The sequence below is a fragment of the Delphinus delphis genome, chromosome 16 (genome assembly GCF_949987515.2).
Source record: "Delphinus delphis chromosome 16, mDelDel1.2, whole genome shotgun sequence".
NCBI lineage: Eukaryota > Metazoa > Chordata > Mammalia > Artiodactyla > Delphinidae > Delphinus > Delphinus delphis.
The window spans coordinates 18,905,547-18,925,602 of NC_082698.1; the positions used below are offsets into that span (position 1 = coordinate 18,905,547).

Genomic DNA, 20,056 nt, shown 5'->3' on the forward strand with positions numbered 1-20,056 from the left:
GGAGCAGCTGAGCCCGTGAGCCATGGCTGCTGAGCCTGTGCATCCGGAGCCTGTGCTCCGCAACGGGAGAGGCCACAACAGTGAGAGGCCCGCGTGCCACAAAAAAAAAAAAAAAAAAAAAAGATAAAGTTTAAAGTAAAAACGATGGCAATATATTATTATGGGATTTATGATATATGAATAACATAATATATATAACGTATATTGTCATATATTGTATGACAATAATGGCACAAAAAACAGGAGAAACAGAAGTGTTCTATTGTAAGGTTCTTAGGATACATGTAAAGTGGTATAATATTATATAAATGTAGACTTATTGTTATGATATGCACTGTAAATATTAGAGCAGACACTTAAAAGAGGTATCAGAGATGTATAACTAATATGCAGCAGTTGAGATAAGTGGAATCTATAAAAAAAATCCAAAAGAAGGCATGAAATGAAGGGTAAAAGGAAAAGTAACAAATGGCACAAATAGAAAATAGCCAGCCAGCTGACAGATTTAAACCAATCATATTGATAACTATATTAAATGTAAATGGTCTAAACCCTCCAATTAAGACAAACTGTCACAATAAAACAAGAGACCTAACCATATGATGTCTACAAGAAACAATTTTAAATACATATAAAGACACAAAAAGTAAAAAGATAGAAAAAGATATGGCTATATCAAATAAAATCAGAATTTAGAAAAAGAGATACTACCAGAAATATTACCATAAAGACAGATGGTTCATAATGATATAAACTGCATCAGAAAAAAAAAAAATCCTAAGTATATATACAACTAGTAACAGAGTTTCAAAATGTAAGAAGCAAAAATAATAGCACTAGTGGGAGAAAGACAAATCTACTACTATAGTTGGGTATTTCAACACTCATTTCTTACTAATTGAAGAAAAAAGTAGACAGAAAATCGATAAGGGTATACAAGAAATTAATAACATCATCAACCAATTTGACCTTGCTCCAAAAATAACAGCAAAATGCACCTTCTTTTCAACTGCATATAGAACATTTACCAAGACAGACTGTATTTTATAAATCAGTAACAAAAAATAGGGAATTCCCTGGCAGTCCCAGTGGTTAGGACTCCACACCTTCATTGCTGAGGGTTCAGGTTCGATCCCTGGTCAGGGAATTAGGATCCCACAAGCTGCATGGTGCAGCCAAAAAGTTAAAAAAGGGAAAAAAAAAAAATATGAAAACATCTCTGAAATACTTGGAAATTGAACAATGCACTGTTAAATAATCCATGGATTAGAGAATAACAAGAGATATTTAGAAAATACTTTGAACTAAATAATAATGAAAACAGAACATATCAAAATGTATGTGCTGCTGCTAAAACAGTACTTGGAGGTTTATAGCTATCAATGCCCTTACATAATGCAAAGAAGAAAGATACAAAATCAATCTAACAACTTAAGACAGAAGACAAAGGACATATTAAACATAAAGTAATAAGGAACTAGATAATTAAGAGCAGAAAACAAAAAAAATGGAAGATAATTTAAAAAATAATAAAACCAAAAGCAGTTTTTTTGAAAGGACCAATAAAGCCAATATCAGGAATGAATGAAAGAGGGATGTGATAATATATATATTACAAACTTTAGAAGAATAAAGAACCATTATGAACTTTATGCCAAAAAATTCAACAGATCAAATAAAATAGACAAATGCTTTGACAGATTCAAACTATCAAAGTTCAACTGAGAAGAAACAGAAAACCCAAATAACTTCCTATTAAGTTAGTCATTTAAAACCTTCCTACCAAGAAAACCCCAGTCCCAGATTACAAGACTGATAAATTCTTCTAAACATTTTGAAGACATAATACTAATTCTTCACAAACTCTTCCAGAACATAAAAGAGGAACACTTTCCAACTCATTCCACAATATGAAGCCAGCATTGCCCTGATAGAAAACCATTACAAAAAAACAGAAGAAAAAAAAGAAATTACAGATCAATATCCATGATGAATATAAATGCAAAAACTCTTTAAATTTTAGTAAATTAAACCTAGCAACATACAGAAAGGCCCTATTAAAACATATCTATTAACAGGCACTCAAATACTGGTAAATAAATAATTTAGGTTTCTTTCATAAGTTGTGGCCTTCCGTATATTATCATTTGACTCACGTTAATAAGGACGCTTACATTTTTAAAGTAACTCTCGTTCCTGAGCTTATAGGGTTACTTTTCAAACATTCAGAGCTTAGCTCTATAAAAATCACATCAAATCTTACTAAAATACATTTGTAAAACTACATAATTAACAAGGGCTGGAAATACTTATTACACAAGCTTGAATAGATTTAGGGACTTAGGTCAGAATACACACTATTATATTTGCATAAATTTGTCTTGAAAGCTTAATTCTCCCTTTCATTGCAAAGAAAACTTTAGTAGTTCTTCTGAGCAAGTGCTTCTGTAACTAAGCAACATGGACAACAGTGTCTATATTCTTTGAATGGATAGCATGCTATCATTAGAGTACAATGATTGCCCTCCTCCCTACACCTTAGCAGTGTGGGAAGTCAAATGTATCCTCTGGTTCTATCAGATCCTTCTAAGATGGTTGAAGTGTTTTTTTCTGTTCTCTTACATCCTCCTTTAGCAATAAGAGTAACTTTTCCAGGTTTCTGTTGTTTAGTGAAACACCTGACAATTTGATAACAATCAACTAAGTTAACAGTTCATTTCTAGGCCTCTAAGGTTTCTTACTGATTTCCAGTGAAAAGAAGTTATTTATTAACAACTATGAACTCCCTTTCCTGATTTCGTTTTCCTGCCAAACTAAGTTACTCATTAGCACTTGTACAAAACACTCAAATGAGATCATTAAATAATGTTACCTGGACCATGAAAGCAATTGCAGCACCTCTGGCAGTCCTAGGAGAACTTCAAGAATTTTAGGAACTAAGGGTTACAATTTAGGTTAATATTAAAAATTGGGTAATAGTATTTGGCTTCACTAAATTCACTTCAAGCCACATTTACTGAAAACCCACCGTTTATTACCTGCAAAAATTCATAGAAAATTACATAATAGGGAATTAAATAAGATCTCTAAGGTCCTTCAACTTAAAAAAATTGCTGATTCTGTTCTTAGTATTTTTATATATATTGATTATACATATTTATTATATATTACTTGACATAAAAAATAACTGCAGTACTATAGTATATATAGTAGAAAATTGATTGTTTTCAATAAATGTTAGTGAGTCATATGGGTTAAAAATTGCTGTTTCTAATTTCTCATGTATCTGAATGCTGTGAGAGGTTTTTTTTAATGAGTAAAAATGATCTGGGTTCTCAAAAAGCATACATAACATAGCAGATCATTCTCCTAAGAGAAATTTACACAAAATTGTATACAATATAAATGATGTAGCATTTTATTGAACATACAATATATAGGACAAACAGATTTTTTTAAGATTCCCTCTAACTTAGCCGTTTTTATAAATAATAATAGGAGGATACTTTAAGGAGAAGCAATCTTAAACCAGCCTTTAATTCAATGAAGGAAAAGTTGTAGGAATATTAGTAAGAGACAAAGATGGAGTTTATTTCTGGTTTCAAAGAGTAATCATTTTCTTTCTAGAAAAATAAAATGATTTAAAACTTCACTAATCAGAGTTTCCTTAAGTAAAGTGATTAATTATTCAAACTGACAACCTGATGACCCTCACTCTAATCTATTCAGGCCCACCCAAAAAAATTTACAAAAGCACATCTCTAACATGAAACTCAAAGGAACCAGGCCAATTGCGGGGGGGTGGGGGTGGGGGTGGGCGGTGCAGGGAAGGATGGGGTAAGGGAGTGGTTATTCACTGTTTTCCCTCTGAAAACATGATTTCTTGAGTGCCTTGGTGTTCAGTGAAGAGTCTCTTTCAAGATTAAAAATGGTGAAAGGAGGTATGGGCAGGAATAATGAAACACTAATCTAAAAAAGCAATGACTAAGGTTTCCATCTATCTTATTTAACACAAAAAGATAGGACATTTACTTTATTTGTCCATGACTTACCATACAAAAGGAAAAAAGTAAGTCAATATTACCAAGTGAAGAGTTTTCTTGGCTGCTCTCTAATGTATTATGTCTGGCTCTTTGTATGTCTTTCAGTATCCTTTTACTGCTTTCTGCCAGTATTCACCCACGTGAATATGCATCATTAGTATCAAATCACATGGCATTAATAAAGATACTATTAATGCTTAAACAGGTATTCAGATTTTAACATAATTTCCCTATAAAGGCAACAGCACAGCTGCTAAATTCCAAATACATTATTTAAACTAAATACTAGGCTATGTTTCACAAACTTCTAATTTCTCACATTCCTCAAATATACTGCTGAACACAAACTGGATGGCATGATTGAAAGTGGTATACTCATAAAAACAACAGAGAAGAATAAGCACTTAATATGCATAATATAAATCTAATATATATATATCTCTATAATAATGTGGATCTAATACGTATAAATGAAAGTTTAACAAAATGATAATTAGCATATATTTTGAATTGTAAATTCTCTTGTTATGAGTTTCAGCAGTAAGTCAAATTGCATTAAAGACGTATAACTTTTAGAAATGTCAAATTCCATTTTATTTGATCTGGGTGCATGAGTCTTATTTTGTAAGCATTCTCAAAGGAGCTCAGGATTTTGGGGGTTTTTTTGTAATTAAAAAAGCAGTAAAGCAAGATCTGCATCACAGAAAATAACTATTTCTGTCTTTCCTTTATAATAAAAGATAGCCTTCAAGAGTTAAAAACAAATCAATAATAATCAGGAAACTATAAATAAAAAACATAATGAGATACCACTTCACACTCATGGAATGGCTATAATAAAAAAAGACAGATAATCACAAGAATGTTGACGATATAGAGGAATTGGAACCCTCATACACTGCTAATGGGAAGGTAAAATGGTGTAGCCACTTAAGAAAATAGTCCAGTATTTCCTCGAAAGATTAAACATAGAGTTACCATATGACTCAGTAAATCTACTTCTAGGTATACACCGAAGAGAAATGAAAACAAATGTCTACACAAAAACTTTTACACAAATGTTCATAGTAATTTTATTCATAATAGCCAGAAAGTGAAAACAACCCAAATGTTCAACAACTGATGAGTGGATAAACAAAATGTGGTATAATCATACAGTGGAATATCATTCAGCAATAAATAGGAACGATGTACTGATAGATGCTATGACCTGGATGAATTTTGAAAACATTATGCTAAGTGAAAGAAGCTAGCCACCAAAGACTATATATTTTATGATTCCATTTATATGAAATGTCCAGAATAGGTAAATTTATAGAAAAAGAAAGTAGATTAGTGTTTGCCTAGGGCTAAGGAGTTGGGAGAAAACATGGGTGGGGTGGGGTAACTGCCAAACAGAACAGAGTTTCTTTCTGGGGTGATGAAAATCTCCCATAATTGTTTGTGATAGTGAACAAGTCTGTGAACATGCTAAAACCCACTGAATTGTATACTTCGAATGCATTAATCATATGGTATGTGAATTATATCTCAATTAAGCTGTTAACATTGTCCCCTCTCAAAAAAAAAAAAAATCTACTGTAATAGCTTTCAACTGCAGCTACACTTGGAATAACCCAACTTACTCATTAAAAGTACAGATCCCCTGGACCTGCCAGACCAGTAAATCATAATCTATGGGATGAGACCCACTCTTCTAGACTAGTGGGAGCAGTACAGTGAGACCTAGATTCAAACTCTGACTATGCCATCTTCTTAACTGTATGATCTTTAGTAAATTATCTAATCTCACTAAATTTTCAGTTCCTTTTTCAGTACAATGAGGTGAGAAGTACCTATTTCATTGGATTACTGTAAGAATTTAATGAGATATTAGATGTAAATTTACGTGTACAAAATAGTGTATGTTCTATGACATACTGTGCTCAAACAACAGCTACTCTTATTATTACAATTATGTTATTTTTACTAGATCTTTATTTTCTTTTTCCCTATAAGGAAACATAACGCAGACTTCAGCAATGTTTGTCCCAAATCCATGCATGTAAGTTAAACCTTATAAATTCTAACTCCTTATAAGAAATATTGTTTTATTTTTTAAAGCAGTTTACTTTCTATCTGATGCCCTGCTCGGAATAAAATAAATGACATTTATGAAGTTACTATTTTTATAGAAATACAGAAATTACAGGAACACAAAACTTCAATGTCACTAATGGTGGGAGGGTGCTCATTAAAAAACAAATCAATGGTTATTTTATAAATTACAAATTTAGGAATAAAGTTCCAAAGATTAGGCAGCCACAAAAATCAACCATTTAATTAAATATAATTTGCCAATTTTTAAAAATAAATTCACTTTTTAGTAAAAATGTTGTAACCATCTGCTCAAGAACAAAGTGAAGTAAATTTAAAGTCCTATGAAATAATTTCCTGCTTAAGAAATGCATGTTCTTAATTCCCAGGTAATTTGACAACATCTTCTAAAGAAAAAAAAAATCCTCAAAGAAAGACTTTCATATGAATGAAAGCCAACATTTTAGAATGGAGTGTAACACATGCACAAAACAACAATAAGTACAAAGACTGGAAATAACATTTTATATTTCTACATAAAAATTCAGCATTTCTTTCCCCAACAGCTTATAATTCTATTCTACAATGAGTCATACAAACAGGTCAAATTTTGACTGAATCTGGTACAAAAATCAAATGTCATTCAACAACCACATTGTTATCTGAAGACATGGAAAGGAACATATCCATTCGAATTCCTAGGGATATTTTAGTATCTCATAAGTGTGTCACACTTTATAAATACAAGTACATTGCTTGAGAAAAATGACTGTGGATTTTCTAAATACATTTAATTAAACCAAAATTAAATTAAGTGTCTGGTTAGAGCTAAATATAATAGAACACCATACCTAAAATTTAAACTGCATCTTTCTCAAAGCTAAATAAAAATTTTGAAACACCCAGAGAATATTATATCTCTACATAGCTGCACAGCCTAAAAACAAAGTTTCCTTCATCACCCACTATAAGACCAATGCTCAACCAATATATTTAACCTGTTTTATTCAGAATAAATTTGTGTTTCACACAAAAAAGGGAAACTTCCCTTTAAAAGCTGTATAATCAATTTTTATGTCAATTTTTCAAACTCTCATAAAAAGGGCCCACAAAGATAATACCGTCTATCAATTTCTCAAAATCGGTAAGTCAACGGTTGACTACATTCCAAAAGTTGCTGAAATTTTTTTTTAATTAAAAATATCAAAACAACTAACTTCTTTTTACTGACTTGTTTACACATGTGCATTTCCTATTTTTTATTCTACTATCTATTCTTTTAAAAACAGTCCCCTTTTTTCAGTACAATTTAGCTTTACATATAAAAACAAGAATGAAATCTACCGAAATACTAACAGTGTTGGCATTAACTATCGCTAACTTTTCTACTTTTCTGTATCCTTAGATTGTTTTTAATGAACATGTAAGTACTTTCAAAATGAAATTTTCTTTTCAACTTTCTTACAACCCTGCTTCTTCACAAGGCTCTGATATGCCAATCTTTTGTGGTAAATTAGGTAGAAAAGTAATATGAATTTAAACAAACACTTTTTAGGTAAAAAAGAAGGTGTCAGAGAATGAGAAAATGCAGGCTTAAAGCATCTTATATAATCATATCTTGTAAATACTTTAAAAACAGGTGGTAACAATTAAAAAATTAGGTAAAAATTCTTTTTCTGCTTCAAATTTACTTTTTTCCAATGAAAATGAAAGCAGACTAGATTTGTGTGAAAAAGGCCCAATTACATATACATTCTAACTAATTATCTAGGTCTATAAAATAATCTCAAACCATGTACTATTAATACCACTATAACTGATTAAAGTAAACCATAAAGAAGACAAAACTTAGAAACCAGCTGTTTTTTAGACAAGTATCAGATATTTTCTGATATGGAAAAGCACTGGACAAAATTATTGGGCATAACAAATACTACAAACAATAATAGTAACCCAAGGCCTCTTACCAATTTCAGCAGGTAGTTGTTTGATTTTGTTCTCTCGAATGCTAAGCATGCTGAGTTTTGACAGGTTTTTGATGTCTTTTTCCACAGTAGTTATTCGATTAAAGCGAAGGTAAAGAGTGGTAAGAGAATCCAGCCTATACACCACTGAAGGAATTTCTCTCAGTTTATTATGCCGTAAATCAAGCATCCGCAGCTTCTTCAAGTTATCAAGAGAGTCAGGCAAACTGGTAAGTGAATTTTCACTTAGAGCAAGTGTCATGAGATTTACTAGACAGCCCACTTCTGCTGGGAGGGACTGTAATTTGTTGCTATATAAATAAAGTTCTGTTAATTGAGTCAACTCTTTGATTGATGATGGCAATATGTGTATAGACCTCTTGGATAAGTCCAAACGCATTGAGTTCTCTTCCCGGCATTTGTTGAGCTCTTTAATCACCTCTGCATTGCTAGATTTCTTTCTAGTCCCAGGTGCTGGATTTGGCCGTTTGATCGTATTATCAACTGAAAAAGCCACCCCTGGTTGGGCAGCACTGGAGTCCTTCTTTCCATCTTTGGCATCTTTCCCTTTGGTCTTAGGTTCTTTTTCTTTGCTCTCTTTCCCAAAACCTCCAGAGGCTTTTGCCTCCTTTTCTCTTTCCTTGGCTGATGGTGCTTTGGGATCTTTCTCTTTAGAGTCTTTTTCTTTTCCTAAACTACTACTCATGGTGACTCAAGCTTGGGCAAAAACTACATGAACTCCTTTTATCTGCCAACAGCAGAAACTGGAATTCAAAGATGAAGAGACAAAAATCCTACACAATCAAAAAAGGTGTTGGCTTCAAGAAGTAATCGCCATCTGTTACGTGTTGGATCTAAAAGCACTATGCCCATTTCTGATAACTCATTCCAACTGGTAAAATGGTGCTGGTCAATCAATGATTCATTAGAATTCCTGAAATATAATACAGAGAGAGTATTATATTACTTTAGGTTATAAATTTATATTAAGTAAATGGGCTCTGAAAAACAATCTTACTGAAAATTTTGCTATTTTCCTAAGATTTGATACAGTAAATATTTATCGAACACCTTCTACTTTGCAAAATCCATTGAAAAATTATAATAATTAACAAGGCGGGCTCTCTCTTTAAGGAATTTACAATCTAACAGGAAGAGGTAAGACAGGTATGCAAGTCACCAAACTGCAAATGTTTTTAAGAGCTGAAAAGTGGGAGAAATCACAACAGCAGCTAATGTCTGAGCGCTTTCTATGTACAAGCACTATTGTATGGAATTTACAAACATTATAACTGCTCTATGAGACAAATTCTTATCTCTATTTTACACACAGGGACGACTGAGGCACAGAAATATTTTTAGTAATTAGCTTTGTGATCCTGGAAAAGTGGCAGAGCTAAGATTCCAATGTAGGTGGTACACTGCCTATATTCTTAATCACTACGGTAAAACTGCTCTATCTGCAGCTAATTACCAGATTCTAGGAACTGCAAAGGTAGCTTTTTTAGTTGATAGTGAGAAGGATTAAAGGTTCTTAGAAGTAGAAAAGGTTCACTGGTAACATGACTGACCCAAAATGATCCACAAAGATTGAAAAGATGAGGGGAGATGGAAGTGAGACAGCACTAACCTAATAAGATCTATTCTTGGTATAAGATTATAATGATGATTATCACATTTAATAATTATTTACTTAAAAAACCACATCAATAGACCATATATACTAAATATATTCCTTAGTCTTACCTTAAATGCCAATGTGAAAGCTTTACAATATTGAATCTTGAATTACAATAAACAAGACTTCTGATTCCATACAAGATGGAATAAGCCCACTCTACCTTGTTCCTCACATTAATTACAACTTAAAACCCTGACAAAATACATGAAGCAACTAGCAGAATATTCTGAAAGGTAGAGAAAAGAAGGCAGACTGGTTAGGAACCTTGGTTTGCAGATGACCTGGTGGTTAGTACTCTAGGGGTTTTTTGTTTTGCTTTGTTTTTATTTCCTATATATCCTGGCCTGGGCAGTAGAGAAGCCCATAAACACAAAACACCAATAAGCATGGACTAAAACAAGGTCCAAGAAAAGTCTGCTGTCTCTAGTCAAAGGACTATGAAGAGAATAGCACTGCAGGATGGAACCCTTTTGACTATACCCCTCCTTATTCCACTTGAACACCACAGAAGAAGTCATGTCCCACCCCTCCCAACTGGCACTGAGGCCACAAAGACTGTAGAGTAAAACTCTGCCAACCACCCAGCTCTACACTAACTTGAAGAGAAGCAGTACACATCCCCCTTGGCATCAGTACTGCAGCCATGGAAACTATGGAGGAGAGCCCTGTTGACCATCCCCACCCTGTACTTAGTAAATGTCAGCCAAGAAGTGGTAGCCCTCTCCCTCCCCACTGGTGCAAAAGCTGTACTATGAGGAAGAATCCTGTGGATCATCCCCTGCCGTGCACTAAGCAAATGTTAGCAAAGAGACAGCACACCACTCCTTCACAACTAGAGGGGGAAGGAGAAAATTATGGAGAGGAGGGAGCTGGAGAAAGGGATTCTTTCAATCTGTGTATTCCCAAGCACACTCCTTAGAAGCTCAGCAAGAAACCAACCAGAATGAAAACAACAAATGCTTTGAGAACTGAACTGTAGTGTGGAATATCACCTATTTTTCAGATTGGCCTTGGGGTGGCATACAAACAGGGCAGACCAGAATACCCCTAAAAAGCACATTAAAAGGATCATACACCATGATCAAGTGAGGTTTATTCCAGGAATGCAAGGATTCTTCAATATACGCAAAACAATTAATGTGATAAACCATATTAACAAATTGAAGGAGAAAAACCACATGATCATCTCAGTAGATGCAGAGAAAGCTTTCGACAAAATTCAACACCCATTTATGATAAAAACCCTGCAGAAAGTAGGCATAGAGGGAACTTTCCTCAACAAAATAAAGGCCATATATGACAAACCCACAGCCAACATTGTCCTCAATGGTGAAAGACTGAAAGCATTTCCACTAAGATCAGGAACAAGACAAGGCTGCCCACTCTCACCACTCTTATTCAACATAGTTTTGGAAGTTTTAGCCAAGCAATCAGAGAAGAAAAGGAAATAAAAGGAATTCAAATCAGAAAAGAAGAACTAAAGCTGTCACTGTTTGCAGATGACATGATACTATATATAGAGAATCCTAAAGATGCTACCAGAAAACTACTAGAGTTAATCAATATATTTGGTAAAGTAGCAGGCTACAAAATTAATGCACAGAAATCTCTGGCATTCCTATATACTAATGATGAAAAATCTGAAAGTGAAATCAAGAAAACACTCCCATTTACCATTGCAACAAAAAGAATAAAATATCTAAGAATAAACCTACCTAAGGAGACAAAAGACCTGTATGCAGAAAATTATAAGACACTGATGAAAGAAATTAAAGATGATACAAATAAATGAAGAGATATACTGTGTTCTTGGATTGGAAGAATCAACATTAAGAAAATGACTCTACTACCCAAAGCAATCTACAGATTCAATGCAATCCCTATCAAACTACCACTGGCATTTTTCACAGAAGTAGAACAAAATATTTCACAATTTGTATGCAAACACAAAAGACCCCGAATAGCCAAAGCAATCTTGAGAACGAAAAACGGAGCTGGAGGAATCAGGCTCCCTGACTTCAGACTATGCTACAAAGCTACAGTAATCACGACAGTATGGTACTGGCACAAAAACAGAAAGATAGATCAATGGAACAGGATAGAAAGCCCACAGATAAACCCATATACATATGGTCACCTTATCTTTGATAAAGGAGGCAGGAATGTACAGTGGAGAAAGGACTGCCTCTTCAATAAGTGGTGCTGGGAAAACTGGACAGGTACATGTAAAAGTATGAGATTAGATCACTCCCTAACACCAAAAGAATCTCAAAATGGATTAAAGATCTAAATGTAAGGTCAGAAACTATCAAACTCTTAGAGGAAAACATAGGCAGAACACTCTATGACACAAATCACAGCAAGATCCTTTCTGACCCACCTTCCAGAGAAATGGAAATAAAAACAAAAATAAACAAATGGGACCTAATGAAACTTAAAAGCTTTTGCACAGCAAAGGAAACCATAAACAAGACCAAAAGACAACCCTCAGAATGGGAGAAAATATTTGCAAATGAGGCAACTGACAATGAATTAATCTCCAAAATTTATAAGCAGCTCAATAACAAAAAAACAAACAACCCAATCCAAAAATGGGCAGAAGACCTAAATAGACATTTCTCCAAAGAAGATATACAGACTGCTAACAAACACATGAAAGAATGCTCAACTTCATTAATCATTAGAGAAATACAAATCAAAACTACAATGAGATATCATCTCACACCAGGCCATCATCAAAAAATCTAGAAACAATAAATGCTGGAGAGGGTGTGGAGAAAAGGGAACACTCTTGCACTGTTGGTGGGAATGTAAATTGATACAGCCACTGTGGAGAACAGTATGGAAGTTCCTTAAAAAGCTAAAAATAGAACCACCATATGACCCAGCAATCCCACTAATGGGCATATACCCTGAGAAAACCATAATTCAAAAAGAGCCATGTACCAAAATGTTCACTGCAGCTCTATTTACAATAGCCTGGAGATGGAAACAACCTAAGTGTCCATCATCGGATGAATGGGTAAAGAAGATGTGGCACATATATACAATGCAATATTACTCAGCCATAAAAAGAAACAAAATTGAGCTATTTGTAATGAGGTGGATAGACCTAGAGTCTGTCATACAGAGTGAAGTAAGTCAGAAAGAAAAAGACAAATACCGTATGCTAACATATATATATGGAATTTAAGGAAAAAAAATGTCATGAAGAACCTAGGGGTAAGACAGGAATAAAGACACAGACCTACTAGAGAATGGACGAGGATATGGGGAGGGGAAAGGGTAAGTTGTGACAAAGCGAGAGAGAGGCATGGACATATATACACTACCAAACGTAAGGTAGATAGCTAGTGGGAAGCAGCCGCATAGCACAGGGAGATCAGCTCAGTGCTTTGTGACCGCCTGGAGGGGTGGGATAGGGAGGGTGGGAGGGAGGGAGACGTAAGAGGGAACAGATATGGGAACATATGTATATGTATAACTGATTCACTTTGCTATAAAACAGAAACTAACACACCATCGTAAAGCAATTATACTCCAATAAAGATGTAAAAGAAAAAAAATTATATTGGAACCAAAAACCACAAAAATGGGTTAGGGCATGTATTCTGAAACAAAACAAGTTGACTGCTAAACAGAAGGCTTAAAAAGAAATCAAAATTTTATAAGTCTCAAAATGTCCAGGATGTAATCCAAAATTACTCATCATACCAAGAACTAGGAAAATATCAACTTGAATGGGAAAAGACAATCAACAGATACCAACAATGAGATGACAGATGTTGGAATTATCTGACAAGGATTCTAAAGCAGGTCTCAAAAAACAAAACCAAAAAAAAATGCTCCAACAACTACATATACTCTGGAAACATACAAATAACTATAAAGTCTCAACAAAGAAATAAAAGGTAAATCGAGAATCAAATGAAAATTTTAGAGCCAAATAACATAATAAATGAAATTTAAAACTCATTGGAGGGGCTCAATAGGATAATGGAGATTATTGAAAACTCAGTGAATTTGAAGAAAGATCAGTAGAAATGATCCAATCTGAACAGCAGAAAGAAAAGAGATTTTAAAAACTCAAAAGAGGGCTTCCCTGGTGGCGCAGTGGTTGAGAGTCCGCCTGCTGATGCAGGGGACACGGGATCGTGTTCCGGTCCGGGAAGATCCCACATGCCGCGGAGCGGCTGGGCCCGTGAGCCGTGGCCGCTGAGCCTGCGCGTCCGGAGCCTGTGCTCTGCAATGGGAGAGGCCACAATAGTGAGAGGTCCGTGTACCGCAAAAAAAAAAAAAAAAAAAAAAACTCAAAAGAGCCTCAGTAAGCTGTGGGACAGAAACAAAACGTCTAATATTTGTTTCTTCAGAATCCCAGAAGAAGAGAAGAATGGATATGGGGGTGAAAAATTATTTAAAGAGACAATGACTGAAACATCTGAAATTTGGCGGGGAGGGGTTGGACTTATAGAGACAAAAAGCTGAGCAAATCCCAAACAGGAAAAACCCAAAGAAATTCATTCCCAGAATATGATAATAAAATTTCTGAAAACTAAGGCAGCCAGAAAACAACATAAACCTATAGGGGAACAATGATTTGAATGACAGTGGATTTCTCATGAGAAATCAAACAGGCCTAAGGAAGTGATATTTTTCAAGTGTTGAAAAAGAAAAGAAGTCAAAAAGCCTTCTTCATTCAGCATAAGCATTCTTCAGGAATGAAGGAAATATAATGACATTTTGAGATGAAGGAAAACAAAGAGAATTTGATGCCAGCAGATCTGCTCTAAAATAATTGTCAAAGGAAGACCTTCAGACAAGAAAGCAAACAGAATGAAAATTAGAACATCGGGAATGAAGAAAGATCTATGGAAAGAGTAATAATATGGATTAATATAACTGGCAATTCTTTTCCTCTTCAGTTTTGTAAATTATGTTTGACTGCTGAAAGCAAAGAAGATATCTCTGAGGTGGTTGTCAATGTATATAGAGGTACTAAGACAAGTATATGACAAGGGAATGAGAGTGAAAAGACCTGAGTGATGCTAAGATTACTACATTGTATTTGAAGTGGTAAAATGTTGATACTAGTAGACTATGATAACTTAAGAATGTATGTTGTATTTCCTAGAACAATCACAAGAAAAAATATAGAAAGAAGTATACTCAAAAACACTACAGATAAATTGAAATCTTTGTTCAAGTAACCCAGAGTAAGACAGGGAAAGAGAAAAAAGAAAAACAGAGGGCACAAAAAGAAAATTATGAACTGGCACATTTAAATCCAAATGTAGCAATAATTATATTAAATGTAAACATTCTCAACACACCAATTAAAAGAATTTGTCAGAATGAGTTTTTAAAAACATGACGCAACTATATACCATCTACAAGAAACTCAATTCAAATTTAATAACAAAGGGGGAGGGTTAAAAGTATAGAAAAAGTTATACCATGCAAATGCTAATCAAGGAAAGTTTGAGTGGATGTATTAATAGCAAAATAAAATTCAGAGCAAAGAAAACTACCTGGGACAAAGAGGGAGATTAGACTACAAAAAGAAAATGGTCATTTCTCCAATAAGATAAAACATTTCCTAACTGTGTATGCACCAAAGAACAGAGCTTCAAAAGACATAGTAAAAACTGATAGAACTAAGAAAAATCCACAAATCCACAATTACAGTTGGGGATTTCAAAACCTTCTCAGTAACGGACAAACTACAGTACAGAAAGTTAGCAAGGATATAAGATAACAAACAAATACCATAAATCAAATGGATTTAAATTGACATTTGCAGAATACTCCATTTGATAAAGTAGAATACATATTCTTTTCAAGGCATATGCAACATTCCCCAAGACAGACTATATCTTATATCATAAAAAATCTTAAAGAACTGAAATCATACAAAGTATGTTCTCTTACTATGATGGAATTAAACTAGAAATCACTAATAGGAAGATAACAAAAATCTCCAAACACCTGAAAATTAAACACCATACTTCTAAATAATCTGTGGGTCAAAAACAGTAATAAGGAAAATTAAACTATATATTGAGCTGAATAAACATAAAACTATATCAGAATTTATGAGATGTAGCTTAAGTAGTGCTTAAAGGGAAATACATATTACTGAATGATTATATTAGATTACATTAGAAAAGAAGAAAAACTGCAGATCAATAATCTAAGTTCCCACATCAAGAAACTTGAAAAGGGCAAAAGGAACACGAAGCAAGCAGAAGGAAAATACAATATAGAACAGAAATCCATGAAATTGAAAACTGAAAAGCAATAAATAAAAATCAGTAAAACTGAAAGCTGGTTCCTTAAAAAGATCAACAGAATTGATAAACATCTGGCAACTCTGACAAAGAAAAAAAAAGAGAACACAAATTACCAATATCAGGAATGAAACAGAGAATATAGTTAAATACTCCACAGACATTAAAAGAATAATAAGAGAACACTAAAAATAACTCTTTGGATTTAAATTCAACAAGTTAAAGTGGACCATATCCTTGATAACCGCAAATTACCAAAACTCACCCAAGATTAAACAGATCATCTAAATAGTCCTATCTATAATTGCTAAAGAAACTGAATTAATAGTTTAAAACTTTCCAAAAAAGGAAATTGCTAGGCACAAATGATTTCACTGGAGAATTCTAACAAAGATTTAAAAAAGAAATAACACCAATTCTACACAGTCTCTTCCAGGAAGTACTCATTTTATGAAGCCAGCATTATCCTGATACCAAAACCAGATAAAGACAATACAACAACAATAAGGGGAAAAAAAAGCAAGCAAGCAAGCTACAGGCCAACAGCCCTCAGAAACAGAGATGCAAAAATCTTCAATGACATATAAACAAATCAATACAGCTTTTACTACTCCTATTGAACACAGTACTTAAAATCCTAACCAGTGCAATAAGGCAAGAAAAAGAAACAACATACAGACTACAAAGGAAGAAATAAGACTGTCCCTGTTTGGAGATGAAATGTTTATCTATGTAGAACACTACAGGGATTCTCAAAAAACTCATAGAACTAATAAGAGAGTTTAGCGTGGTCAAAGGAAACAAGGTCAACACACAAAAATCAATCATATTTCTTTTTGTTAGAAACAAACAAGTGGAAACCAAAATTAATACCATTTGCAATCACTCCAAAAAATTAAATACTTAAGTATATATATAATATGGAATATGTGTGCTTAAAACTATAAAACAATGATGAAAGAAATAAAAAATGACCTTCATTTAAGTTTCCTCCATTTCTTTCTGGGTCTGGATAGCTTTTTACTGCTACACAATATTCCATTGTCTGGATGTCCCATAATTTATTTATCTATTCACCTATCACCTACTGAAGATCATCTTGGTTGCCTCCAAGTTTTGGCAATTATTAATAAAGCTGTTATAAACATTCTTGTGTAAGTTTTTGTTCAGACATAAACTTTCAACTCATTTGGGTAAATACCAAGGAGAGTGATTGCTGGGTTGTAATGATAAGAGTATGTTTAGTCTTGTAAGAAACTAACAAACTGCCTTCCAAAGTAGCTATACCATTTTGCATTCCCACCAGCACTGTTGCTCCACATCTTCGCCAGCATTTGGCAACGTCCAGTTGATTTTGACAAACATGCAAAAGCAACCCAATGGAGGAGAACAGCCTCTCAACAAATGCTGTTGGAATAACTGGACCTCTATAAGCAAGAAAAAGACCTTTGACCTAAATTTCATACCTTATAAAAAAGTTAACTCAAAATGGATCAAAGATCTATGTGGAAAAAAAAAAAACTATAAAACTTTTAGAAGAAAACATAGGAGAAACTCTTTATAACCTATGGTTAGGCAAGGAATTAATAAGACAGTAAAAGCACAAACATTAAAGGGAAAAAATTGATAAACTGGACTTCATCAAAATTAAAAACTTTTGCACTGTATTTCACTCAGTTAAGAGGACGAAAAGACAGGCTACAGCCTGGGAGAAAATGTACCAAGAATACATAAAGGACACCTTTCATCAGTAAGAAAACAATCAATCCAATTAGAAAATGGGCAAAAGACTTGTAGAGACACTCCACCAAAGGTAAAAATGACAAATAAGCACATGTAAACATGTTGGACATCATTAGCCATTAGAAAAATGCAAATATAACTACACACTTATTAGAAAGCTAAATTTAAAAATACAGATGTTACCGAGTGCTGATGAAAATGTGGAGAAACTGATGAAAATGTAAAACGGTAGAGTCACTATGGAAAACAATTTGGCAGTTTCTCATAGTTAAACATACACTTGTAGCACACAACCCAACAATTGCACCCCTAGATATTTGTCCTAGGGAAATAAAAACTTGTGTTCACACAAAAATCTGTATACAAATGTTCACAGCAGCTTTATTTGTAATACCTCCAAAGTGAAAACAACCCAAACGCCTTTTACTGGGTGAACTGATAAACTGTGGTACATCCATACAATGGAATACTATTCAACAATAAAAAGGAACGAACTATCCTTGCACACAAAATCTTTGATGAATCTCAGGGGCATTAGGGGTTAGTGACAAAGTATCAAAAGGTTACAAACTACATGATTCTGTTCACACAATATTCTTAAGTGACAAAAGTACAGTGATGGGGACAAATCAGTGGTTATCATGGCTTAGGACTAGGGTGAGAGTGTGACTATAAAGGAGTAGCATGTGGGAGCTTCTCTGAAGTGATGAAATAGTTCTGTACTTTGTGGTGGTGGTTATTGGTGGTTACAAGAATCTACACATGTGATCAAATTTCATAGGACTATGAACCCCCATCCTCCAAAAAAAGACTGCATGGAAAAACTGGTGAAATCTCAAACAAGAACTGTAGTTTCATTAACAGCATTGTGCCAATGTCAACTTCCTGGTTTTGATAATTGTACTACAGTTATGTAAGATGTTATCATTGGTGAAAAATAAGTAAAGGGTACAGGAGAACTCTCTGTACTAATAATTTTATAAATTCTATGAGTCTAAAATTATTTCAAAAGAAAAATGTAAAAAATAAAATACAATGGACGATACAAATCTACCATATGTAGATTACAAAGAAGTATACTGGCGTTTCTTAAATAAGTGAAAGTTTAAAAGGCACATTTAAAAAAAGCATATTTTGAAAATCAAAATTTTTTAAAATAAGTGAATAAGCAATTCAAATTGGCTGGGAAAAGATTCTCTCAATCTTGTTCAGTATAAGATAAAAATATATACCCATTCATAGATATCACTTGATTTGGTTAAGTACATATTTCAACTGACTGGACTATAAGCAGAAAGAAAAAATTTAAGTGGGAGTGCAGTGAAGGAAACTTTAGGACAAGGAGCCCTTGATGAAAAGATATATATACAAAGATATAAAACTAGCAAAAGTACCACAGACCACAAGTTGCAAGCAGTTGTATCTGAAGAAGCAGGGTGTTTTTGTTTTTGTTGTTTTTAGGTCAATTCCATATTTTATTTGTATTTGTATTTAAGAAGGCTACAATGATGCCTGGCATATGACAAATATTTTTTGAGTGAACAAATCAAACAATTCATCTCTTCTATATAAACTGCACAAAATTATAAAGCTAACAATCAGATTATTGTTAGTGACTATATTTTGCAACACATTTTATACTAAGTGATTGTTCATATCAAGTTCTTTGATCTTTTATTCAATCATGCTACATGTTAGAAAAGCAGAGGTCAGAAAATCTTTATATATAAATTTTTATGAGTATCATTAATAGTAAAACCACAGAGTCAATAATAGAACAAAAATGAAAATAATCTGTCAGATCTCTCAAAATTTGAGTATTGTGCCATTAGGAACATTTTTGAAGATAATTCAGTAGTGGTAATGACTATCATGTTGGGGTGAGGTTAAAAAAGAAAAAAATGCTGAATATATTATGATAAGTAGTCAAGGAGGAATTACTGCAAAATGTTTTATGTATATGGAAAAGCATTAGAAAAGAAAATTGGAAAATAATGGACTGTTTTATTGTGGAGGTAATGGGACTATATATAATTTGAAAAATTTTTTTATTGGAGTATAGTTGATTTACAATGTTGTATTGTTTTATTTTTATTAATCATACCTTAATAGTACTTATACCAAAAAAATTTAAGCATATTCAAGGACATTGGCTAAAGAAAAAACAAAACAAAACAAAACTGTAGCATGATAGACAATCTCATAGTCTGAGTTTCACAGAAAATAAGGCCCGAGGCAAAACTTAGGTGCTAGAACCTGCTT

General features: G+C 33.5%; 1 protein-coding gene across 4 annotated transcripts in view; it reads right to left on the reverse strand.

The window, feature by feature from the left end:
- SHOC2 (SHOC2 leucine rich repeat scaffold protein) overlaps positions 1 to 20,056 on the reverse strand; it is a 113,776-nt gene that overhangs the window by 37,456 nt on the left and 56,264 nt on the right. For all 4 annotated transcript variants that reach the window (XM_060034077.1, XM_060034078.1, XM_060034075.1 and 1 more), the window contains one exon: positions 8,087 to 9,017. In XM_060034077.1, coding sequence (XP_059890060.1) covers positions 8,087 to 8,789 — 703 coding nt within the window. In that variant the 5' untranslated portion in view covers positions 8,790 to 9,017. The remainder of the gene's footprint in view (positions 1 to 8,086; positions 9,018 to 20,056) is intronic.